The sequence below is a fragment of the Trichechus manatus genome, unplaced genomic scaffold (genome assembly GCF_000243295.1).
Source record: "Trichechus manatus latirostris isolate Lorelei unplaced genomic scaffold, TriManLat1.0 scaffold00052, whole genome shotgun sequence".
NCBI lineage: Eukaryota > Metazoa > Chordata > Mammalia > Sirenia > Trichechidae > Trichechus > Trichechus manatus.
Window position 1 is genome coordinate 13,870,780 of NW_004443988.1, and position 26,352 is coordinate 13,897,131.

Below are 26,352 nucleotides of genomic sequence, written 5' to 3' on the forward strand. Positions count from 1 at the left end.
TGGACTAATCTTTCCCTTGTGTCTTTGATTTTTTTCATTCTCCATTGCTCCCAATGGGGTGAGACCACTGGAGTATCTTAGATGGCCGCTCACAAGCTTTGAGGACCCCAGACACTACTCACCAAAGTAGAATGTAGAACATTTTCTTTATAAACTATGTTATGCCAATTGAGTTAGATGTTCCCCAAGACCACGGTCCCATAGCCCTCAGCCCAGTAATTCCGTCATTCAGGGAGTTTGGATGTGTCTCTGGAGTTTCCATGACCTTGCCTTGGACATGTTGTGCTGGCTTCCCCAGTTCATCAATAAATTACATATTTTTTTCTCTCTAAGAACGTTTTGTGCTTGCCTTCTGGATGAAAGGCATTCTTTGAAACTGGATGTGAAGGAAATATTCTACCCTCTGAAGATCTACCTGGAAGGTACAGCATTCCTGACCTAAAAACACAAGTTAGTTCTTATATAAATTCATGTTAATAATGTTACTTAAAATTAATAGTAGCAGTATTTTCTACAAAAGCAAAACAAAACAACAACAAAAAAGCCTTATTTACCTATAGGAATTCGGATCTTGGTGCTCTTGGATTTGCGTATCTGAAAAAAAAGTGTCATCTTCCTCTTCATCACTATGAATGCTTTCATCTGAATCATATATAATACCACAATCAGACAAAGGAAGAAATGGCTAAAATAAAAGGTAAAGTTATTTTTTTAATATATAATTGGTTTATTTTTGTCTTAATTTAAAATTAAACATTTTAAATAGTATCAATCTATGTAAAATTTTTCTTTCACAAATCATATAATTACAGGCATAGAAAGGTTCAAAAAAAAAAAAAAAAACAGCTAAAACTCAGACTCAATAAAATAACTGAGGACCTAGAAACAACATAAATACTTTCTTAAAAGTCAATAGTTATCTTCTTATCTATCAGCAATAACCAGTTAGAAAAGTCTAAAAAAAAAGATACAATGAAAAACATAAAATATTCAAAGGAAAAACTTTATGAGAACCATGAGAGAGCTAGGTGGGGCAAATGGCTCATGTGCTTGCTGCTAACTGAAAAGTTGGTGGTTCGAGTTCACCCAGAGGCACCTCGAAAGAATGGCCTGGCAATCTACTTCTGAAAAATCAGCCACTGAAAATCCTATGGAGCACAGTTCTACTCTGACACATATGCGGTTGCCAGGAGTCAGAATCAACTCATGGCAACTGGTTTGGTTTTTGGTTTTTGTGAGAGAGCTGTAGTAAAAGAAACTGCAAACTTTTCTAAAAGCTATATAAAAAGACTATGCAAAAACTGTAACTCTGTAGAAGTTAATTTATAGGTTTTAAGTAACTGCAATTTAAAAAATCCCCATGGGGATATCTTTCCTTTTCCTTTTTTTGGAACTTGACTATTCTGAAGTTCATAGGGAAGAAAAAAATAGATGAGAACAGCTGAGAAATCTTTTTTAAAAATGAAAGATAGCACTTCTAAGTGAATATTTGAAAACATGTAATTAATAGAAGTGTGGTCTAGCAATTCATAAATGGAAAAACAAAGTCCAAAAATACTATTGTATAAGAAGTAATCTATGACAAAGATAACATCATAAATCAGAAGGTAGAAAGAAGAATTATTTAATGAATGATGCTAGAACAACTAATTAGCTATTTGCGAGGATAGAAGATAAAGAAGGAGATGAAGTCTGATATCCACTCTAGATAAATGAGAGAGCTAAGAGTTAAAAAGAAAAAAGGAAGAGGAGGAGAAGGAAATAGAGGAAGAGAATAAAATGATAAAAGTAAACATATTTATTAATGGAAAGGACTTTCTCAACTTAAAGACAAAGTAATAAACCACAAAGGAAAGTATGGGTAGATGATTAAATAAACTTAAAAACTGTATGTCAAAAAAATCACAAACGAAATTAAAAAGCAAATAACAATCTAGAAAGAGTCATAAATAAGTTGATAATATGCTTAATAAATAAAGGGTCTACAAAAGAAAGGAAAAACACTATAATCCCAATAAATAAACCAGTTAAAAAATTAACAGTCAATTCCTCAAAGTGGAAAACCAAATGGCAATAAACTTACTAAAATTTTTGATGTCACCAACAGGAAATAAAAATTACCTAATCTAGCAAACTAGCAAAAATGAAACAGGAATATTTAAAGCTAATGAGGGTGAAGCCAGATGTGCTCTCTCACAATTCTAAAGAGAGTATAAATTGGTAATCTGAAACGTACTCTGTCGGTATGTATCAAAGCCTTATTTAGGTTTTTACCCTTTGACCCAGTACTTCTTAATGATGTAATCAGAACATGAACAACCTTATCTAAAAAAGATATTAATCTCAGCATTATTTATAATAAAGAAAAAATATATACAGCAATCTCTGATAGGCAAATGATTAAGTAAACTATCATACACTCATCAAAATGAACAGTCATTAGAAATGATGCTTATCTGAAACAACCAACCCAGTAACAATGAGCACCACCAGCACCTGACTATTGTTTCTAAATATAGTTTCCCAAAAAAAGGAATCATATTCTTTGGAGAAGTGGTTGTATCCAGTCTAGGGCAGGAAATATGCAAGATTAGCCTAGCAGAACTTGTCATACTAGAAAGCAAAGAAACTATCAAAGACTGCTGAGATAGACTCAAAAAGATTCAGAAACTTGAAGAGACTCTCACTGGCCAAAAATGGGATAACCTGTGCATCCCTAAGAACAAAGACTGCAACAGATCAAAACACATGAAATACGTCTAAATATTAACAGATCATAACAAAATGAAAAACAAAACAAAATTCATTGATCTTCTCTGTAGTATGCTAGAGAGTCAACTCATCATTTTGAAAACTAGTACATAAAAGCAAAGAATCAAGAATTTATCCCGACTTTCCCATTCAAAATGTACTTCAGAGCAACCAAATCGTTGATGAAGGAAAGTATTTCAGGCAAACAAATGAAGAATGAATGATTAGTGTCATAATTTCAAAAGTCCCACTGAAATACAGTCATCAACTAACTTCACAAATGAGAGACCACCAGATATTATGTGCTTCCTGACAGAAAATACAGAACCACCTATGAAACAGTTCTGCACTCTCCCTCCCCAAGCCAGTCAGATAAAGATGATGAAACTAATGAAGCTTCTAGATTAATTTCCCCTGTGCAGGAAATACAGGATTCAGAGGAACACGTTCAGAGGACAAAATATGGAGATGCCAAGAAGATCCATCGAGAAATTCTGCAAGACAAATTCTTACACTCTCCCACTCCTCCAAAAACGGTGCAAGTTAAAAAAAAAATGGAGGTAGAACCTGTAAATTAAAAGAGACTTAAGAACATTTCAACCAATTGCAATGTATAAATTTTATTTTGGATCGTGATCTGAACAAACCAGCTGTACAAAAACACTTAAGGGACAATTGGGAAAATGTGAGCACTGGATACTTGATGACAGTAAGGTTTGTTGTTGTTGTTTCGTGTGACAAAGCTACTATGGTTCTGTTCAAAATCCTTCTTTTCAAAAAAATAAATACTATAATATTTATGAATAAAATTTCATGATGTCTGGGATTTGTTCCAAGAACTCTAAAATGAGATATAATGAAAATTACAAAATGGGAGGAGGCCCGGTAGGAGATGTATTCCCTCACTCACACGCACAGGAATGTAACAGCAGTGTTGACACACAAAAAGGGAAAAACATATCAGTAGAGGGAGTCTGATGAGCTCAAACAAGCAAAGTGCAGAACAGTTATTATAAATATTAGCATATACCCAACTTGGTGCGAAATGGGGCTATAATGGATCTAGTCACCATGAGCATTCTGATCCCCAGAGAAGTGTTCTCTGCTTTAGGGGAACAAGAGATAAGTAATTAGGCCTCACCATGGCCTGATAAAAACCCAAACGTCCATCTATCCCCTTTTGCTCTAAATCCATGATGACCAATCTCTTGATAGTCAGAAGAGGGGTGCAAGATAGTATACCACTCACTAGAAAAGGATGACCCTAATTATATGTTAATAAACTGACCAGATTTATACCTAAGTCCTACATGATTTTAATTTGTCTCATCCATCATCAAGTATCTGATCATCCCTGCATTTACTATGATGGTTCATTTTCTGGACCATTAAATGAGATTAAATGTCTAAATTGTGGTGATTCAATCCAGAAGCTGCCCCATCCTTCCCAGGTGATACATACACAAGAGTTAGTAAAACAGACGTACTTAAGCTAAAGCTTGCATTCCTCACGCCCCTTACCTTTGCGACAAAATAATCCCACATACTAAGTTCAGGAGGAATGAATTTTTCTTTGTAAGATGGTCTTTCTGCAGGCACTGGTGGTGGGGTAGCATCTTTTACAGGCCTTCCAGGGACGAGCATTCGCATGTTAAATCGCCTACGGTGTTTATCTACATCTTCGGAAGGAACTGGTGGTGCTAAATAAAGACAGAAGAAAAAAAAAACAGCATTTATTTCCATTATTAATTCAAAGAATTAACCTTTTCCTTCTTCCTACTCTAAATCCAAGCCAAACCCGCTGCCATCGAGTCATTCCGACTCATAGCGACCCTATAGGACAGACAGAACTGCTCCATAAGGTTCCAAGGCTATTAAATCTTTACAGAAGCAGACTGCCATATCTTTCTCCTGAGAAGCGGTGGTGGGTTTGAACCACCAACCTTTCAGTTAGCAGCCAAACGCGTGACCCTGAGTCACCACGGCTCCTCATCCCACTCTAGCCATGTTTTAGTCTAGATAAAATTATTTACACCTGTGCTTCCAAGCTTTTCTAGTTATAGTCAGCTTTCCAGCAGCCATGGCAGAGCTGCAGGTGAGGATAAAAGGATTATCTTGCCATGACGCAGCCTATGTGCTATACAGAATAAGGATTAAAGTAATTCTATGTACAATGTACTAAACAAATGGCATATTCAAGAAGTATTAAAACCAAAACTTGCTGCTGTCGAGTGAATTCTGACTCATAGCAACCCTATAGGATAGAGCAGAACTGCCCAATAGGGTTTCCAAGCAGCAGTTGGATTTGAACTGCTGACATTTTGGTTAGCAGCCAAGCTCTTAACCACTGCACCACCAAGGCTCCAAATAAGTATTAAAGACGATTATTATTTCTAGTTATGTTGTTCAAGAAAGATTTGTGAAATATGTAGGATGTGAAGCATGTCTTAAAGGAAGGGCAAAAACTCAATGGGAAAAGGGGAAGGGGCAACAGAAACAAATGATCAAAAGATGCTTGGGTACATGACCCACTGCTGTCTAGTCAATTCCGACTCATAGTGACCCTATAGGACAGAATAGAACTGCCTCAAAGGGTTTCCAAGGAGCAACTGGTGGATTCAAACTCCCAACCCTTTGATTAGCAGTCCAACTCTTAACCACCTGGCTACACAGAAGCCAGGGAGAGGACTAACAGTAACGACAAAGTCTAGAGGTAGGCTAAGATCAGCCAGCTGATAAGCTGGGAGCTTATCCTACCTGCAATTCACACTACAGCTTCTTAAGCTAGTCACATGATGAGGTATAGTTTGATGAATTAGAGAGGAAGGTGTATGAACATGACATAGAAGGGCCTCAACTAGTATGGTGATGATAAAAACTGAGAGGAAGGATTAGATACATAATAGAAATATCAAAAGAATTCAGAAACCAATTAGATATGGTAGGGCCAGAAAGGAGACGCCAACCTGCTCCTCTCTGAAATCTCCCCATCACAGAAAATGATAATTCTATCTCTACTCCTCTCTTTCTCTTATACCCCCACACAAGTCATCAGCAAATACCATCAGCAATATCCTAAATTATATCCAGAACATGATCATTTTTCACTCTGTCCATGACTACCAACCTTGTCTAAATCATCTTTTCATCTTTTTTTTTTTTTGAATTGAGGTGAAATCTACATAACATACAATTAGTCATTTTATAGTGTACAATACAGTGGCACACATTCTATAATGTTGTGCAATTACCACCTCTATCGAGTTCCAAAATATTTTCATCACTTCAGTAGAAAAACCTGTATCCATTAAGTAGTCACTCCTCATTCCCTCTTCCCACAGCCCCTGGCAACCATCAATCTGCTCTCTGTCTCCATAGATTTATCTATCATGGACTTTTCATATCAATGGAATCATACAGTATGTGGCCTTTTGTACCTGGCTTCTTTCACTAAGCATAATGTTTTGCGGTTCATACACATGATAGCATTATCAGTACTTCATTTCTTTTTATGGCTAAGTAATATTCCATTGTTTATGTATATATCACATTTTGTTTACAATCAGGATGGAGGATAAAGATGAAGAGTCATTCACATATAATGGGAGTAAAAGCCATGGGAGTTGGGGGGATCATCTCTTTTACTTTGACTTACACAGGAACTTATGTATCTAATTTGATGTTTGGCAATAAGGACACAGGTTAGACCCGTGTCATTTAAACTCTGTGCCACTGACTGCTCGTCTCTAATCTAACCATTTCTAAGGATGAATTAAGATGTTTTCTAAGGTTTCAGCAACACGATGAAAACCTCTCCTGTGGCATCAGTCTACACCCCAACATATCCTAACATTAAAAGTGGGATGAAAAATATATTCTGGTCCATAGGGAAGAAAACACACACACACACACACACACACACACACACACACTCAAACTAAAAAAAAAAAAAAAAATGCACCTTTGAAACAGCTATCTTGTACATGACCAAAAATTTAATCTGCAGTCAACTGCTGGCATACTCTGTAAAGATTTATTTAAATTTTCCTTCTCTAATTAAGAACTATACTTTCTCTATGACCTCATTCTGTAATATTGTCTCTTCACTTATTTTTATTTCTCCTCTTTCTTTCAACCTCCAATATGTCCTGGTTTATCAACCTCAAAAACACTACTTCTATAAAAACAAGTAACTGAAACTATATTTTTCATTCTAACATGGGTTTAGTTATTTACTATCCTAACAAAAGTGATTATACTTTTAAAATCATTGATTTTCATTATAAAAATTCTTAAAACATTAAACATTAAAAAACATATCTGTACTTGAATATTAGAAATTTACATTTACATACAAATTGATTATTGGTATCAAACTTATCTCACCTGAAATATTTTCCGATTGTCTTCGAGGCTTCACAACCAGTTTTGCACCCCCTCCAAAGACAGCAGCCCACATTTGATTATTTAGTGGGTGGGCTGCAAGTCGAAACAATTCATTGGAGGAATTTGTGGCAAGAGCATGGATCAATAAACTTAAGTAAACAGCAACGACAGCTTCACACAACAAAACGTTCAACTTTGGCTGATCTTCATCTTGGGCTGAACTCAACAGATTAATAAGTGAGCTCACACCTGTAAAGGCATATAACATCATATGAAGTATACGAGCAAAAGGCACCAAACTTAAAATTTAAAATTTATGCAAAATGTATGTACCTAGAATACACAAGCTATATATTTCTATAATTTGAGCAACAAAACAAATAATGATAGAAATGGATTATAACCTATAGAGTAAAATAAGAATCTATTAGTCTTTAGTGACATCAAAAGTGAGTGAACAAACAAAAAGAGAAGGGAAATGTCTTCCTTATACTAGAATTTCAAATGATAAGTAGAAGGAATGACAGAAGTAGAAAATACCATCAAGTAACCCCCAAGTAATATCTGATTCAGGTAAGAATCATCAATGAATGCTAAAATTATTGTTAAAATATTCAATTGCATAACTGTACTGTAGTTATGTAAGAGAATATCTGTTTTTAGGAAATGCACGCTGAAATATTTAGCTGTAAAGGGGCATCATGTCTGTGACTCACTCTTTAACATTTCAGAAAAAAATCACACAACACAAACATATATACATATATATACACACACTATATACTTATATATGCTTATACACACACACTGAGAGAAAGAAAGAATGAACAATATAGCAAGTATGGTAAAATGTTAACATTTAGGGAATCTGAGTTTAGAGTATACAAAAATTCTTGGTAGTAGTTTTGCAACTTTTTTTAAGTCTTAATTATTTCAAAATAAAAAGTTAAAATATAAACGATATATATCTAGAAACCTATGCATAAATCAATTTTAAACACACACTTTGAGTTTTCCACTTCCTTCTACCGCCACTTTTGAAAATGCCATTTACATTTAAACTTTTGACTCAGAGAGTTATTAACCAACTACAGGAAGAATTAATTGACATTGCAGAGTAGGAAAGGGTATTGAGGAGAGTGGAGAAGGTCTGAATTGATGTGGAGAATAAGAAAGATACTGAACCAGCGAATAGAAGGACTGGTGACCAGTATGGAAGATGTGCCATAAAATGGTCCCTCCTATGCTAAAATATGAATTTACACTTCTGGAATAATTGTACTTTCTCTGATACATCTGTGAACTCATGTTTGTGATACTGCTCTCTAAGATTCTAAACCAGAATTTCTAACAATAAGGAAGATGAAGTGCTCACCCTTATGAAGGATGTTAAGATCTTGCTTTTTTATGCTGGTCTACACAACAGTTTTTTTTTTTTTGTAAAAGTTCACAGTGCAAATTAGTTTCTCATTCAAAAATATATACACAAATTGTTTTGTGACATTGGTTGCAATCCCCACAATGTGTCAGCGCTCTCCCCCTTTCCACCCTGGGTTCTCCCTGTCCATTCGTCCAGTTTTCCTGTCCCTTCCTGCCTTCTCAGCTTTGTTTTTAGGCAGGTGCTGCCCATTTGGTCTCGTATACTTGACTGAACTAAGCAGTATGTTCCTCGCGTGTTTGTTTTATAAGCCTGTCTAATCTTTGGCTGAAAGGTGGACGTCGGGCTTGGCTTCAGTTAGCAGGGTGTCCAGGGGCCAGAGTCTCGGAGGCTCCTCCAGTCCCTGTCAGACCAGTAAGTCTGGTCTTCTTTTCTGAATCTGAATTTTGTTCTACATTTTGCTCCCACTCTGTCTGGGACCCTCTATTGTGACCCCTATCAGTGGTAGCTGGTTGTAGTGGGGCACCATCTTCAGGGCTCAGGCTGGTGGACACTGTCATTCATGTGGTCCGTTAGTCCTCTGGACTAATATTTTCCTTGTGTCTTTGGTTTTTTTTCATTCTTCTTTGCTCCAGATGGGATGGGACCAATAGATGTATCTTAGATGGCTGCTAACAAGCTTTAAGACCCCAGACACTACACACCAAAGTAGGTTGTAGAACATTATCTTTAGGGACTATGTTATGCCAATTGACCTAGATGTCTCCCAAAACTATGGTGCCCAGTCCTCAGCTGGTCCCTCAAGGTGACTGGATGTATCTAGGAAGCTTCTATGACCTTGCCTTGTTCACGTTATGCTGATTTCCCCAAACAGTTATGTTGTCTCCCTTCAACAAAGTTAATAAAAGTCTATTATCTAGTTAGTGATTTCCCCTCCCTACCTCCCCCCTCCGTTATCACCATCAAAGGATTTTTTTCTTCTGTGTGTAAAATTTTCTTGTTTTTATAATAGTTGTCCTTTTGTGACTGACTTATCTCACTCAGCATAATGCCCTCCAGATTCATCCTTGTTGTGAGATGTTCTGCGGATTCATCATTGTTCTTTATTGTTGCATAGTATTCCACTGTGTGTATGTACCGTAATTCGCTTATCCGTTCATCTATTGATGGGCATTTAGGTTGTTTCCATCTTTTTGCTATTCTGACTAGTGTTGCAGGGAACATGGGTGTTGGTGTGACGGCTCTTATTTCTCTAGGATACATTCCTAGGAGTGGGACTGCTGGATCATACGGCATGCCTTAGTCATCTAGTGCTGCTATACCAGAAATACCGCAAGTGGATGGCTTTAACAAAGAGAAATTTATTTCTTCACAGTAAGGTAGGCTGAAAGTCCAAATTCATGGGGTCAGCTCCAGGGGAAGGCTTTCTCTCTCTGTCGGCCTTCTTCTCTTTGGTGTTCCCCCGAACTAGGAGCTTCTCTACACAGGGACCCTGGTCCAAAGGATGTGCTCTGCTCCTGGCACTGCTTTCTTGATGGTATGAGGTCCCCAATTCTCTGCTTGCTTCCCTTTACCCCAGGGAAACTCCCTTTACACTGGATCAGGGATGTGACCTGGGTAAAGGTGGTGTTACAATCCCACCCTAATCCTCTTTAACATAAAATTACAATCACAAAATGCAGGCCAACCACACAATTCTGGGAATCACGGCCCAGCCAAATTGATACGCACATTTTTGGGGGGACATAATTCAAACCATGACATGGTATTACTATTTTTATCCTTTTAAGGCAATGCCATATTGTTCTCCATAATGGTTGTACCATTTTAAATTCTCACCAGCAGTGCATAAGAGTTCCAATCTTCCCAAAACCTCTCCAATATTTGTTATTTTCTGTTTTTTTGATTCGTGCCAGTAACATAGGGGTGAGATGGTATCTCACTGTAGTTTTGATTTGCATTTCTCTTATGGCTAGCGAATGCAAGCATTTCCTCATTTATCTGTAAGCTGCTTGAATGTCTTCTTTGGTGAATTGTCTGTTTGTATCCTTTGCCCATTTTTTAACTGGATTATTTGCCTTTTTGTTATTGAGGTGTTGAAGTATTCTATAGATTTTAGAAATGTGACCCTTGTCAGGTATGTTGTAGCCAAAAAATTTTTCCCAGTCTGTAGGTTCTCTTTTTACTCTTTTGGTGAAGTCTCTGATGAGCGTATTTAATTTTTAGAAGATCCCAGTTATCTTGTTTATCTTCTGGTTGTACATTGTTAGCTATGGTTTGTATTCAATTTATGCATGTATTAGGGCCCCTAGCATATTCCTATTTTTTTCCATGATATCTATCATTTAAGTTTTCATATTTAAGTCATTGAGTTTTTTTTTTTGTATGGTGTGAGGAATGGGTCCTCTTTCATTTTTTTTTTACAGACAGCATCCAGTTTTGCCAGCACCATTTGTTAAAAAGTCTGTCTTTTCTCCATTTAATAGACTTCGGTGTTTTATCAAAGATCAGCTGATCATAGGCAGATAGATTCACATCTGGGTTCTCAATTCTGTTCCACTGGTCTATGTTTCTGTTGTCGTACCAGTACCGGGCTCTTCTGACAACTGTGGCTATATAGTAGGTTCTGAGATCAGGTAGTGTGAGGCTTCCTACTTTGTTCTTCATCTTCAACAATTCTTTGCTTATCCAGAGCCTCTTTCTTTTCTGTATAAAGTTGGTGATTAGTTTTCCATCTTGTTAAAGAATACTGTTGGTATTTGGATCAGGACTGCATTATACCTATAGATTGCTTTGGGTAGAACTGACATTTTCACAACATTAATTCTTCCTATCCACAGCATGGTATGTTTACCACAGCATGGTAGGTCTCTTTTGGTTTCTTACAGTAGTGTTCTGTAGTTTTCTTCGTATAGGTCTTTAACGTCCCAGGTTAGATTTATTCCGAAGTATTTTATCTTTTTAGGTGCTATTATAAATGGTACTCTGCTGAACACTTCTATTAGTTCTAGTAGTTTTCTTGTGAAATCTGTGGGGTTCTCTATGTATAAGATCCTATCATCTGTGATTAGGGATAGCTTTACTTCTTCCTTTCCAATCTGGATGCCCCTTATTTCTTTTTCTTGCCTTACTGCACTAGCTAGGACTTCCAGGACAATGTTAAATAGAAGTGTTGTTCCCGTTCTCAGGGGGAATGCTTTCAGCCTCTGTCCTTTGAGAATGATGCTAGCTACCAGTTTTGCATAGATGCCCTTTATTATGTTAAGGAATTTCCCTTCTATTCCTATTTTATTGAGAGTTTTTATCAGGAATGGGTGCTGGACTTTATCAAATGATCATCTGATTCTTCTCTTTTGTTCTATTCATGTGGTGGATTATGCTGATTCATCTTCTAATGTTGAATTATCCTTAAATACCTGGTATGAATCCCACTTGGTCATGGTGTATTATTTTTTGATACGATGCTAAATTCTATTGGCTAGAATTTTGTTGAGAATTTTTGGATCTATATTCATGAGAGACATTGGTCTGTAATTTTCTTTTTTGTGGTGTCTTTGCTTGGCTTTGGTATCAGGATTATGCTGGCTTCATAGAATGGATATGGGAGTATTCCTTCCTTTTCTATGCTCTGAAATAGTTTGAGTAGTATTGGTGTGAGCTCTTCTCTGAATGTTTGGCAGAATTCTCCAGTGAAGCTGTTCGGGCTAGTTTTTATATTACCTCTTCAATCTTCTCTTGTTATCAGTCTGTTCACATTTTCTATCTCAGTTTGTGTTAATTTAGGTAGGTAGTGTGTTTCTAGAAATTTTCTTATTTCTTCTAGTTTCTCAATTTTGTTGTAGTATAATTTTTCATAGTGTTTTGTCTTAAGATCCTTTTTATTTCAGTTGGGTCTGTTGTAATGTCCCCCTTCTTTTTTGGGTTATTTGCTTCCTCTCCTGTTTTTTGTTTTGTTTTGTTTTGTTTTTGTTTTTGTTTTCAGTTTGGCCACTGGTTTGTCCATTTTATTGATCTTTTCAAAGAACCAACTTTTGGTCTTGTTGAGTCTATTGTTTTTCTCATCTTTATTTCATTTACATCTTCTTTAATCTTTATTATTTTCTTTTTTCTGGTGCCTGTGGGCTTCTTTTGTGGTTCTCTTTCTATTTGTTCGAGTTGTAGGGCTAAGATCTTGATTTTGGCCTGTTCTTCTTTTTTGATGAGTGCGCTTATTGCTATAAATTGACCTCTGAGCACTGCCTCTGCTGTGTCCCAAAGGTTTTGCTATAATGCATTTTCATTCTCATTTGATTCTAGGAATTTTTTAAATTCCCTCTTTGATTTTTCTATTATTGAGTTCTTTTTAAGCAAGGTGTTACTCAGTTTCCACGTACAGTATTTGATTTTTTTCCTTGCCCTTCCTGTTACTGATTTCTACTTTTATGGCATTGTGATCAGAGAGATTGTTTTGATGTTTTGGATTACTTGAGTGTTCTGCTGCCTAAAACATAGTCTGTTCTGGAGAATGATACATGTACGTTGGAAAAGAATCTATATTTTGCTGTTGTTGGGCTGAGTGTTCTACATATGTCGATGAAGTCAAGCTGGTTGATTATGGCCCTTAGATCCTCCATGTATTTACTGAGTTTCTTTCTAGATGTTCTGCCCTTTACTGAGAGTGGTGTGTTGAAGTCTCCTACTATTATTGTGGAACTGTGTATTTCTCTTTCCAGTGCTGTTACAGTTTATGTTTCTGGAGCCCTGTTGTTGAATGAGTACATATTTATTAAGGTTATGTCTTCTTGTTGGATTTCCCCTTTAATGACTATAAAATGTCCTACCTTGTCTTTTATGGTGGAGTTTGTCTTAAACTCTATTTTATCTTAGATTTATACAGCCACTACTCTTTTTTGGTTACTGTTTACTTGATATATTTTTTCCATCCTTTGATTTTTCATATATTTATGTCTTTGTGTCTAAGGTGTGTCTGTTGTAGACAGCATATTGATAGGTCATAATTTTTTTCATTTTGGTTTTTTTTTAAATCCATTCTGCCACTGTCTCTGTCTCTTTACGGGTGCATTTAAGCCATTTACATTCAGCATGATTATCAGTAAGTGTGAGTGTATTGATGTCATATTGGCGTGCCTTTTTTTGTGGTGCTGACGTTTTCTTTGTTCCTCTCACTTTCACATGCTGAGTTCCTTTTGTTTGTGGATTTTCTTCTCATTTCTTTCATTATTATGGATTTTGCGTTTACTGAGTCTTTGATTTTCTTCTTTTTTATTTTGATGAGTAGGCTTGTTAACTCTCTTTGTGGTTACCTTGAAATCTACCCTTATCTCCCTGAGTTTGAACCAGTCTTTTATTACTTGATATCGCTTTGACTTCCTCTCCATTTGAAAGTTCTGTACCTACACCGTTTATTCCTTTTATTGTTTTGACGTTGTCATCTTTTATATATTGATGTCTCTATTTCCTTGTTTTAAGTCTTTTAGCTTTATTACCGAGAGCTCCTTACCTAGGTTGCTATCTGGATGATGCTGTCCTGTGTCCCAGACTCCAGTTGTTGTTTCTCTAACTTAAGGACTCCCTTTAATATTTCTTGTAAGTTTGGTTTGGTTATTACAAATTCCCTTAACTTTCATATTTCTGGAAATGTTCTAATTTCACCACTGTATTTGAGAGAGATTTACAGAATCTATTATTCTTGGTTGGCAGTTTTTTTCTTTCAAGGTTTTATATGTCATCCCATTGTCTTCTTGCCTGCATAGTTTCTACTGAATAATCAGCGTTTAGTCTTATTGTTTCTCCTTTGTAAACGACTTTTCATTCTTCTTGAGCTGCTCTCAGGATTCTTTCTTTGTCTCTGTTTTTGGCAAGTTTGATTTTGATATGTCTTGGTGATTTTCGTTTGGGCTCCATCCTATAAGGGGTTCACTGAGCTTCTTGGGTGGTCAGCTTTTTATCTTTCATGATATTTGGGAGGTTTTCTGACAGCAAATCTTCAATCTTCTGTGTTTTCTATTTTCTCCCCATTCTGGAACTCCAATCACGCCCAAGTATTTGCTCTTGATTGTTTCCACAGAACTCCACATTTTTCATTCTTTTCTCTGATTTTTCCTCAACAAAATGGCATCCATGGATTGTCTTCAATGTTGCTGATTCTGTTTTTCATTGTTTCAGATTTGCTCTTAAGATCTTCTATTGTGTTGTCTTTTTCTGAAATTTTGTTGTTTATCTTTGGGTTTCTAGTTGCTGTTTTTGTATGATTTATAATTGTTTATTTATTTTGAAGCTTTGTTCTTGTATTTTTTTTCCTGAATTCTTCTATTGTTTTGTCCATGTTTTCCTTGATTTTGGCTATGTTTTCATTGGTTTTGTTTGTTTTCCATGATTTCGTCTATTTTTTTCCTTGGTTTTGTCTGCATTTTCCCTGATCTCTTTCCTAATATCTTGGAGAACCCTAAACATTAGTCTTTTGAATCCCACGTCACGTAGTTCCATGCTTTTTCTTCTACTGGAAGGCTATCTGATTCTTTATTTTTGTCACTTGCTGGAGGCATCTTGTCCCACTTTTTCATACGTTTTGATAGTTTGCTCTCTCCAAGACTTTAAGGAATTATTTTCTTTATTTATTGATCATATGTTCATTGTTTCATTCTGCTTTTTTGTTGTTTTGGTATGTCAGGGCTTGCAGGCCTGGTGTTCTTTGCTGCTTGCTCATCTATGGGCACAATAGTTCTCACCACCTTATCTGGGTTGGCAAGGCAGCAGCAGGCAGGGCAAGCCCACTTCGCTGTACACTTGTTTGGCGAGGAGGCTGAGGGCGGACTGAGTGGGCGCTGTCTGCTTTCTGATGTTGGTTCTGCAATGTGGCAGCATTCACAGTCCCTCATCAGATGAGCAGGAGTGTCAGATGGAGAGTGGTACAAGCTTGCTTCCTACCATTCTGCCACTGTCCGAGTGGCTGGAGGGGAGGGTCAGCGCAGGCCAAGTGTGGCAGCGTACTGAGTGCCAGGATACTCTAGCTGTGGCAGCGCAGCATAGGCCAGCAGAAAGGGGGGGAGGCATGTAGCATATGGGGCTAGGTGGGAGAGAAAAAGGAGGAAAAAAGAAAAAAAGGGCAGGGCAGTGAAGATGACAGGTGGCGAGGGGACAGACCTACAGGCCCGTGGGAAGGAAGAAGAGATGGTGTACAGTGACAGATAGGAGGGTTAAAGAAAAGAAGAAGAAAAAAGAAAAGAAAAAAAAATGGCAGCGCAGGGGGGCTGGTAGGTGGAGGCGGGGAGACCCAGGGCAGCAGCAAGCCAGTGCTCCAGTGGCACTCTATCCTCAGCGGTGCTGCCGGGGCTGGTAGAAAGGAGGGGAAGGTGGCATATGGGGCTAGGAGGGAAAAAAAAAGAAGGAAGAAAATGAGGGCTGGTAAGGGTGGGACAGACCCAGAGGCCAGTGGGAAGGGAGGAGAGGTAGCTTATGGGGCTTGGTGAGGGGATAAGAAAAGAAAGAGATAAACAGAAAAAAATGGTGATAAAGAGGGAGCCAGTGGGTGTGGGCAGGGCAGGCCAGGGATGGTGGCAGGTCAATGGGTCTCTAGCCACAGTGGTTGTCATTGACTGGATTATGTCCCCAAAAAAATGTGTATGTCAATTTGGCTGGGCCATGATTCCTAGTATTTGTGATTTTCTTATCTGTTGTAAATCCTGCCTCTATGATGTTAATGAGGGAGGATGGGTGGCAGTTGTGTTAGTAAGGTAGGACTCAATCTACAAGATTGGATTGTGTCCTGAGGCAATCTCTCGAGATATGAAAGAGAGAAGTGAGCAGAGAGACGGGAACCTCGTACCACCAATAAAGCAGTTCCAGGAGCTGAGTGCATCCTTTGGACCTGGGGTCCCTCCACGGGGAACACTGATGAGAAGAAGGCCGACAGAGAGAAAGCCTTCCCCTGGAACTGATGCCCTGAGTTTGGACTCTTAGCCTACTTTACTGTGGGGAAATAAATGTCTCTATGTTAAAGCCATCCACTTGTGGTACTTCTGTTATAGCAGCACTAGATGACTAAGACAGAATTTGGTACTGAGAGAGTGGGGTGCTGCTCTAACAGATACTTAAAATGTGGAAGTGGTTTTGAAACTGTGAATGGATAGAGCAGTAGCAGGAGCAAAGGACCAGCAGCAGCAAAGAACCTGCAACAGCAGAGAAGTGGCAGTGGCAGAGAACCAACAGCAGCAGAACCAGGAGACCAGTGCGAGATGGCACTGGAGCCAACCCATAGAGTGAGAGAGCTGAGTGGCTGTGCACAGGAGGCTTCCTGGTAGAGTGGGGTGCCTCCAGGTACTTAATCGGTGGAGCTAGGCTTGCCGACCCACACAGTGAGAGTTGAGTGCCTGTGGGCACGAGGCTTTCTGGTGGAGAGGGGTGCCTCCAGGCACTTATTGGTGGAGGTACTGAGCTTTGGAATACTTGCCCCAACAGGGCAGATGCGGGGGTGAGACCTGAGCAGCCGAGAGGCTAAGAAACCAGGAAACAAGCTGAAGAGACGAGGGACGCAAGAAGCTGAGCTGCCTCCGTCTCAAAAGGTATGGCCATGACCTCAGGGGTTTCAAAGGATGGAGCCATGGCCCTGGTGCTTCTAAGGATGGATTCGCCACTCAGATGGACTGGGAGAATGGCACGCCTAAAGCCAAGGGAGTAGAGTTGCTGTCCCAGTGGGCCTGGAAGGCAGAGCTGAAGCCCAGGGCTGAGGAGCCTCCACTCAGAATCTGGAAAGTGTGGCTAATACCTAGAGTCTGGAGGGCAGAACCATTGTGTAAATTGTCTCCGAGGACAGAAGATTATTTTCAAAGCCTTGAGGGTAATGTAATGTGTTCTGCGGACTTGCTTGGTGCCTGTTATTCCTTCTTTCCCTCCAGTTTCTCCCATTTGTAATGGAGATGTCTAGCTTGTGCCTGTTCTGCCATTGTAACCTTCGAAGCAAATAACTTGTATTCTAGATTTCACAGATGAAGAGGAATTTTTGGATTTTGGACTTGGAGTTAAGACTTTTGATATGTTATGATGGGGTGAATATGTTTTCCATGTTGCAAGGATGTGATTCTGGGGGGGCCGAAGAGTGGAATGTCATGGATTGAATTACGTCCCCCCAAAAATGTGTCAGTTTGGCTGGGCCATGATTTCTGGTATTGCGTGATATTCTTATATGTTGTAAATCCTGCCTCTATGATGTTAATGAGGGAGGATGGGTAGCAGCTGTGTTAGTAAGGCAGGACTCAATCTATAAGATTGGATTGTGTCCTGAGGCAATCTCTCAAGATATAAAGGAGAGAAGTGAGCAGAGAGACTGGGAGACCTCGTACCACCAATAAAGCAGTTCCAGGAGCAGAGTGCATCCTCTGGACCCGGGGTCCCTGTGTGGAGAAGCTCCTAGTCCAGGAGAACACTGATGAGAAAAAGGCCAACAGAGAGAAAGCCTTCCCCTGGAGCTGATGCCCTGAATTTGGACTTTTAGCCTACTTTACTGTCAGAAAATAAACATTTCCTTGTTAAAGCCATCCACTTCCGGCATTTCTGTTATAGCAGCACTAGATGACTAACACAGTGGTGTACTGGGAAATGGGGGAGTTTGCATACAGGGCGAGCTGGGAGATGAAAAGAAAGAATTGGTGGTACAATGGGGGCAGGGCAGACCCGGGGGCTGGTAGGAAGAGAGGGGAGGTGGCATATGGGGCTAGATGAGAGGGAGAAAGGAGGAAAATAAAGAAAAAAAAGGTGGTGTGATGGAGGCCAGCGGGTGGGGGCGGGGTAGACCCAGGGTAGTGGCAGCCTGGTGGCTTTCTAGCCACAGCAGCATGGCAGGGGCCTGTGGGAAGAAGGGGGAAGTGGTGTATGGAACTAGATGCAAGGAAGAAAGAGAAAAAAAAAACACCAGCATTGTGGGGGCCAGCAAGTGAGGGTGGAGCAGACCTGGGAGCCGGTGGGGAGGGGAGGTGGTATATCAGGTTAGGAAGAAAGAAAATGAAAAAAGAAATGAAAAACAGAGAAAAAAAAAAAGCCACACAGTAGAAGTGGGCAGAGTGGGCCTGGGGGGTGGGGAAGATCGTATTGTGGACCCTTGTGGTGGAGGCTGCTGGGATGGGCAGTTTCTTGCTACTCCTCACCAGAAGGGTGAGGGGTGAGAAAGCGTGTTTCTCTGGTTACCAGGTGCTCTGCTGGGAGCTCTGTGAAGCTGCATTCCCATATTCCCTGGCCAGAGTCATTGTTGGCTCTGTTTCAAGATGGTGACACTGTACCATGTTAGCTGGCAAGGGGACCTCCACTCTGTATCTCTCCTCGCTCTCTGTTTTCTGTCAGTTTCTTCTTCCATTCGGTGTTTGTACTAGTTATTTATCTCTTCATTCTATTCTCAGGTTTCCAGGATTGATGATTGTATCTGTTTTTCTTACTTTTTAGGATTTTTGCTGCAGGGGGACGGCGTGGTGCGCCTGTCTCAGGTGCAATGCTGGCTCTGCCTAACACGGCTCATTTCTGAAGCCTTAACTTTCTGAGTCTTCAAGCAACATTATATTTAAAAAAAAGAAAACCAAATCCATTCCCGTCAAGTTGATTCCGACCTATAGTGACCCGACAGGACAGAGTGGAACTGCCCCATAAGGTTTCTAAGAAGCAGCTAGAAGATTCGAATTGCCAACCTTTTGGTTAGCAGCCAGACATTATACTACTTAATAATTCCTAATCCATAGCAGAAGAATCATCAAAAACAAACAAAAAACAAAAACCATTCACCAAATCCACAAAAAGCAACAACTGAGAAACTAAGTTACTACCTTTAAAAAAAAAAGGAATTGTAGAGGAGACTTCCAGGCAACATGGCACTACAGGCAGAAGCACCACACCATCCCTCCACAGCAAAGATCTGAAAAACTAAGCCAAACACAGAAAATGGCAATCCTGAAACCCTAAACATCAAATGAAGTGATAAAGAACTCAGCTAAGCACCAAATGGAATAAGAAACTGACAGCGAACAGAGAGCTAGGAGAGATACATGCAGAGGTCCCCTATCAGCTAACGCAGCACGGATCCGCCATCCTGGACTCCTATCAGAGACCAGCCAACACGGGGTCTGAGAAAGCAGCTTCACAGAGCTTCCAGCAGGGGATAGAACAACCAGTAACCAGTGATATATGCTTTCCCATCCCCCACCACTCTTCACCCCCACTCGGCCTCCTCTGTTTCCTGTGGCCACAGTCTCTTGGCCGGGAAGCATCAGCTTCACACCAGTGTCACTTGGATTCCACCCGCCCGCACTGGCCTGCTCCCTAAGTGCCATTTGTTGGCTGCTGGTGTGGCTTTTTTCCACTCTTTAGATCTCTTCCTTACCTCTCACCACCTCCCTCTCCTTGCTCTCAAATACCTGGCTCCATGCACAACATTTGCTTCTTGCTGAAACGCTGTGAAACGCCACTCAAACGTGAGACTACTTCCCAGCCCGTGCTGCCATGCTGGTGGGACCCGGGGATTTTTTTTGTTTGTACTGAATTGTTTCTTTGATTGTTTTCTTTTTCTATTCCCAAACTGGAAGCCAGTTCTAGCCAGGCAGTACGGCGTGGCTTGGGACCTACCCCTCAGTTTGTGAAGATGCACACAGGGATCCCTGAGGACATTTCTTTCTTCTTCTTTTTGGTGTTTTTTATTTTCCATTTTTGGGGGGGGGGAGTTCTTGTTCTTTTTGTTTCTTTTCTTTTCCCTCTTTTTCCCTTTTTGTCTTTCTTCATTACTCAGTTTCTCGTCTCTCTATACTTCCCTTCTCTTCCTGTCCCCTAAATACATGGCGCTGAGTGACACCTCTATGCCTTCTAGCCAGGATGTACTTCACGGGCTGGGAGCAACTTTCCCAGACCTCGCAGCCACACTGGTGTGATCCCTGGGAGCTTTGCTTTTCTTTTTCCTTTCAAATTTTTATTTACTCATTTTTTTTCTTCTTTTTCTCCTTTTTGGTTTTCTCCATTTCATAGTCTCTCATCTCTCCACTCCAACGGCAAGCTCCCCTAGCACTCTTTTATGTTTGTTTGTACATTTTTGGTTTCTGTTCCTCTCTTCTCTCTCTTCTCTCTCCCATACCCATCTTAGCTCCACACATCACAATCTCCCCCCCTCCATCCAGCCTACATGCACCATGCACTAAACATCACACCACCAAGCAGCACAGGCACGGCCTACCAGAAACTGACCTGCACTGATTACTGGCCCACCCTGGTGGCTGTAGAAGGTGCCACAAACAACACATCCCAGCAACTCCTCTTGAGCTAGACCTGCCCTGCAGTACCACATCTAAGCAACTGACGCTGCCAGTTGGAGAAGGAGGTGAAAAGTATCATGCCCACAGATGAGAAAACAACAAAGAACACATAGCCACTTGCTCAGACATAGCCAAATAAAACAAAAAAACAGGCCAAAACAAACCAATCTACAATCAATAAACAAGAAAAATAACTACTTAATGCTCCGAAGACAGCAGACAACATCAAAACATTTACAAAAACAGGACAGGATGGTTCCAGTACGTGTCCAAAATAAAACACCAGATGACCTTCAAGAGAAGAAAAGGAATTAGAACTACCTGATAGGGAATTCAAATCTCTAATACTCAGAGCTATCAAAGAGTTGAAGCAAAAAGCAGACAAAAATGAGGAAAAAATAGACAAATTCATGGAAAATATGGACAAAAAAATGGAAGAATTCAGGAAAATAATAAAGGAAAATGCCAAAATAAATTCACAACTAGAAATCATACAAAAACAACAATTAGAAATCCAAAAGATAAACAACAAGATTTAAAAAATGGACAGTGCCATACAAGGGTTGAGGAGCAGGTTGAAACGGTGGAAGACAGCATCAGCGAAATTCAAGACAAACACTTGGAAACAACTCTGTTTGAGGAAACCGCAGAAAAAAGAATGAAGAAAAATGAAGAGACCCTGAGAATTATGAGGGATACACTCAATAGCAAAAATTTTCGAGTGATTGGAATTCTAGAACAGGGGAGAAAACAGAAAACACAGAGAGGATCACTGAAGAATTGCTGACAGAAAACTTCCCCAGTATCATGAAAGATGAACAGCTGGTCATCCAAGAAGCTCAACAAACCCCATATAGGACAGACCCCAAAAGAAAATCACCAAGGCATATCATAATCACACTTGCCAACACCAAAGACAATCTTGAGAGCAGCTCGAGAAAAACAAAAAGTCACATACAGAGGAGAAACAATAAGACTGAACTCTGATTATTCAGCAGAAACCATGCAGGCAAAAAGGCAATGGGATGACGTACATAAAACCTTGAAAGAAAAAAACTGCCAACTAAGAAATCCTGCAAATTCTCATTCAAATATGATGGTGAAATTAGGACATTTCCAGATAAACAGAAATTAACAGACTATGTAAAAACCAAACTAAATTTACAAGAATTATTAAAGGGAGTCCTTTGATCTGAGAACAAACAACTTCAGCTCACAGGATCAATCTAGGATGCAGGATTGTACCAGCCAGATACCAATCTAGGAAATAAACTCTCAAGGACTATCCAAAACCAAAAGAAGTAAAACAGGAAATCAGAGCAGTTGATCTGTAAATGACAACAACATCAGAACAATAATATAGGGAATAAACGTTGTAGGTATAAAACCTAATGCAGAGGAAGGCAAGGCGATACCAAGTAATAACAGATTGTTTCAAACTTAGAAAGATAAGGTAAATTTTACGGTAACCCCCAACAAAGTTAACAAACCTACTCATAAAAATAAAGAGGAAAGACATAAAGTCTCAGTAAAAACAAAACCTACAAAAACAAAAGAAATGAAAAAAATCTACAAACAAAAGGAAGTCAGCACATGAGAGTAAGAGGAACAAAGAAAACATCAGCACCACAAACAAAAGTACTACAAAATGATAGCAACAAACTCACACCTATCAATAATTACACTAAACGTAAATGGCTGAAATGCACCCATAAAGAGACAGAGAGTGACAGAATGGATGAAAAAACAGGATCCATCAATATGCTGTCTACAAGAGACACACCTCAGAAACAAAGACATAAACTTATTAAAAATCAAATGTTAGGAAAAAATATATCAAGCAAACAACTACTAAAAAAGAGCAGGAGTGGCAATACTAATCTCAGATAAAACAGACTTTAAAGCAAAACCCACCATAAAAGACAAAGAAGAATACTATATAATGATTAAGGGGACAATCCATCCTGAAGACATAACCATAATAAACATCTACGCACCCAATCACAGGGCTCCAAAATATATAAAACAAACTCTAACAGCACTGAAAAGAGAAATTGACAGTTCCACAACAATAGTAGGAGACTTCAACACACCACTCTTAGTAAAGGACAGAACATATTAAAAGAAACTCAGCAAAGATACAGAAGACCTAAAGGGCACCATCAGCCAACTTGACTTCATAGACATATGTAGAACACTCTACCCAACAGCTGCAAAGTACACTTTCTTTTCCAATGCACATGGAACGTTCTCCAGAACAGACCACATCTTTGGCCACAGAGCAATCCTCAACAAGATCCAAAATGCTGAGATAATACAATGTATTTTCTCTGACCACAATGCCATCAAGGTAGAAATTAACAACAGAAAGAGCTAGAAAAAAAATTACATCGAAACTGAATAACACCCTGCTTACAAACCACTGGGTAACAGAAGAAATCAGAGATGGAATCAAAAAATTCCTAGAATCAAATGAGAATGAAAATACATCATACCAAAACCTTTGGAACACAGCAAAAGGCAGTCCTCAGAGGGCAATTTATAGCAATAGATGCACACATCAAAAAAGAAGAAAGGGATAAAATCAAAACATTAAGTACACAACTCAAACAAATAGAAACAGAACAGCAAAAAAAGCCCACAGACACCAGAAGAAAGGAAATAATAAAGATCAGAGTAGAAATAAATGAAATAAAGAACAGAAAAACAACAGAAAGAATCAGCAAAACCAAAAGTTGGTTCTTTGAAAGAATCAACAAAATCGACAAACCACTGGCCAGACTGACAAAAGAAAAACAGGAGAGGACACAAATAACCCAAATAAGAAATGAAATGGAGAACATTACAACAGACCCAACTGAAATAAAAAGGATCATAACAGAATATTAAGAAAAACTATACTCCAACAAATTTGAAAACCTAGAGGAAATGGATAAATTTCTAGAAACACACTACCTACACAAACTAAAACAAAGTCATGTTGAAAACCTGAACAGACTCATACCAAGAAACTGAAAAGGTAATTTAAAAAAAAAACTCCCAACAAAAAAGAGCCCTGGCCCAGATGGCTTCACTGGTGAATTCTACCAAACACTCAGAGAAGAGTTGTACCAGTACTACTCAAACTATTTCAGAACACAGAAAAGGAAACAACACTTCTGAATTCATTCTATGAAGCCAGCATAACCCCGATACCAAAACCAGGCAAAGATGCCACAAAAAAAAGAAAATTACAGACCAATGTCTCTCATGAATATAGACACAAAAATTCTCAACAAAATTCTAGCCAATACAATTCAGCATCTTATCAAAAAAATAATATACCACAGTAGGATTCATACCAGGTATGCAAGCATACTTCAACATTAGAAAATCAACCAATGTAATCCACCACATAAATAAAAGGAAAGAAAAGAATCACACGATCATCTCAACTGATGCAGAAAAGGCATCTGACAAAGTCAAACACACATTCTTGATAAAAACTCTCAATAAAATAGGTATAGAGGTGAAATTTCTCAACATAATAAAGGGCATCTATGCAAAACCAACGGCCAACGTCATTCTTAATGGAGAGAGGTTGAAAACATTCCCCTTGACAACAGGAACAAGACAAGGATGCTCTTTATCTCCACTCCTATTTAATACTGTGCTGAAAGTCCTAGCTAGAGCAATAAGGCAAGAAAAAGAAATAAAGGGCATCCAAATTGGTAATGAAAAAGGTAAACTGTCCCTGTTTGCAGATGATACGATACTATACATAGAAAACCATAAAGACTCCATGAGAAAACCACTGGAACTAATACAAAGATTAAGCAGAGGAGCAGGATACAAGAGAAACATACAAAAATCAGTTGGATTCCTACACACCAATAAAGAGAAAGATGAAAAGAAAATCAGGAAAACAATATCATTTATAATAGCCTCTAAAAAAATAAAATACTTAGGAATAAATCTAACCAGGGATGTAAAAGACCTATACAAAGAAAACTATAAAACACGACTGCAAGAAACCCAAAGGGATTTACATCAATGGAAAAACATACCATGCTCATGGATAGGTAGACTCAACATTGTGACAATGACAATTCTACCCAAAGCAATTTACAAATACAATGCAATCCCAATCCAAATACCAACAACATTCTTTAAAGAGATAGAAAAACTAATCACCCACTTTACATGGAAAGGGAGGAAGTCCTGGGTAAGTAAAGCACTACTGAAGAAGAAGAATAAAGTAGGAGGACTCACACTACCTGACCTCAGAACCTACTATACAGCTATGGTAGTCAAAACAGCCTGGTACTGGTACAACGACAGATACATTAACCAGTGGTACAGAATTGAGAACCCAGATGTAAATCCATCCACCTAAGGTCACCTGATCTTCGACAAGGGCCCACAGTCCATCAAATGGGGAAAAGACAGTCTTTTTAACAAATGGTGCTAGCAAAACTGGATGTCCATCTGCAAAAAAATGAAACAGGACCCATACCTCACACCATATTCAAAAACTAGTTCAAAATGGATCAAAGACCTAAATATAAAGCCAAAAACTATAAAGTTCATAGAAGAAAAAATAGGATCAATGCTAGAGGTCCTAATACACTGCATGAACAGGATACAAACCATAACCAACAACACACAAACTGTATAAGACAAGCTAGATAACTGGGATCTTCTAAAAATCAAACACTTATGCTCTTCAAAAGACTTCACCAAAAGAGTAAAAAGAGAACCTACAGACTGGGGAAAAATTTTTGGACATTACAAGTCAGACAAAGGTCTAATCTCTATAATCTACAAGAAAATCCAACACCTCTACAACAAAAAGACAAATAATCCAATTTAAAAATGGGCAAACGAAATGAACAGACACTTCACCAAAGAAGACATTCAAGCGGCCAACAGACACATGAGGAAATGCTCGCCATCACTAGCCATTAGAGACATGCAGATTAAAACCACAATGAGATACCATCTCACTCCGGCATTACTGGCACTAATCAAAAACACTGGAAATAACAAATGTTGGAGAGGCTGCGGGGAGATCGGAACTCTTATGCACTGCTGGTGGGAATGAAAAATGATACAACCATTTTGGAAAATGATATGGCACTTCCTTAGAAATCTAGAAATAGAAATACCATATGATCCGGCAATCCCACTCCGGAATATATCCTAGAGAAATAAGAGTGGTCACATGAATAGACATATGCACACCCATGTTCACTGCAGCATTGTTCACAATAGCAAAAAGATGGAAACAACCTAGATGTCCTTCAACAGATGAAAGATAAACTATGGTACATACATACAATGGAGTATTATGCAACAATAAAGAAGAATGATGAATCTGTGAAGCATTTCATAACATGGATGAAACTGGAGGACATTATGCTGAGTGAAATAAGTCAATCACAAGAGGACAAATATTGTATGAGACCTCTACTGTAAAAACTCATGAAAAAGTTCACACACAAAAAGTAACAATCTTTGTTGGTTACGAGGTATGGGAGGGGTGGGGGGAATATTAAATAGACAATAGATAAGTGGTGT

General features: G+C 38.9%; 1 protein-coding gene across 5 annotated transcripts in view; it reads right to left on the reverse strand.

The window, feature by feature from the left end:
* DMXL2 (Dmx like 2) overlaps positions 1 to 26,352 on the reverse strand; it is a 210,201-nt gene that overhangs the window by 16,574 nt on the left and 167,275 nt on the right. For 4 of the 5 annotated variants that reach the window (XM_023732477.1, XM_012555896.2, XM_023732478.1 and 1 more), the window contains 3 exons: positions 7,138 to 7,386; positions 4,273 to 4,451; positions 555 to 685 (listed from right to left, as the gene is read on the reverse strand). In XM_023732477.1, the coding sequence (XP_023588245.1) occupies positions 555 to 685; positions 4,273 to 4,451; positions 7,138 to 7,386 (559 nt within the window). The remainder of the gene's footprint in view (positions 1 to 554; positions 686 to 4,272; positions 4,452 to 7,137; positions 7,387 to 26,352) is intronic. The other variant, XR_002824321.1, reaches the window with a different exon arrangement.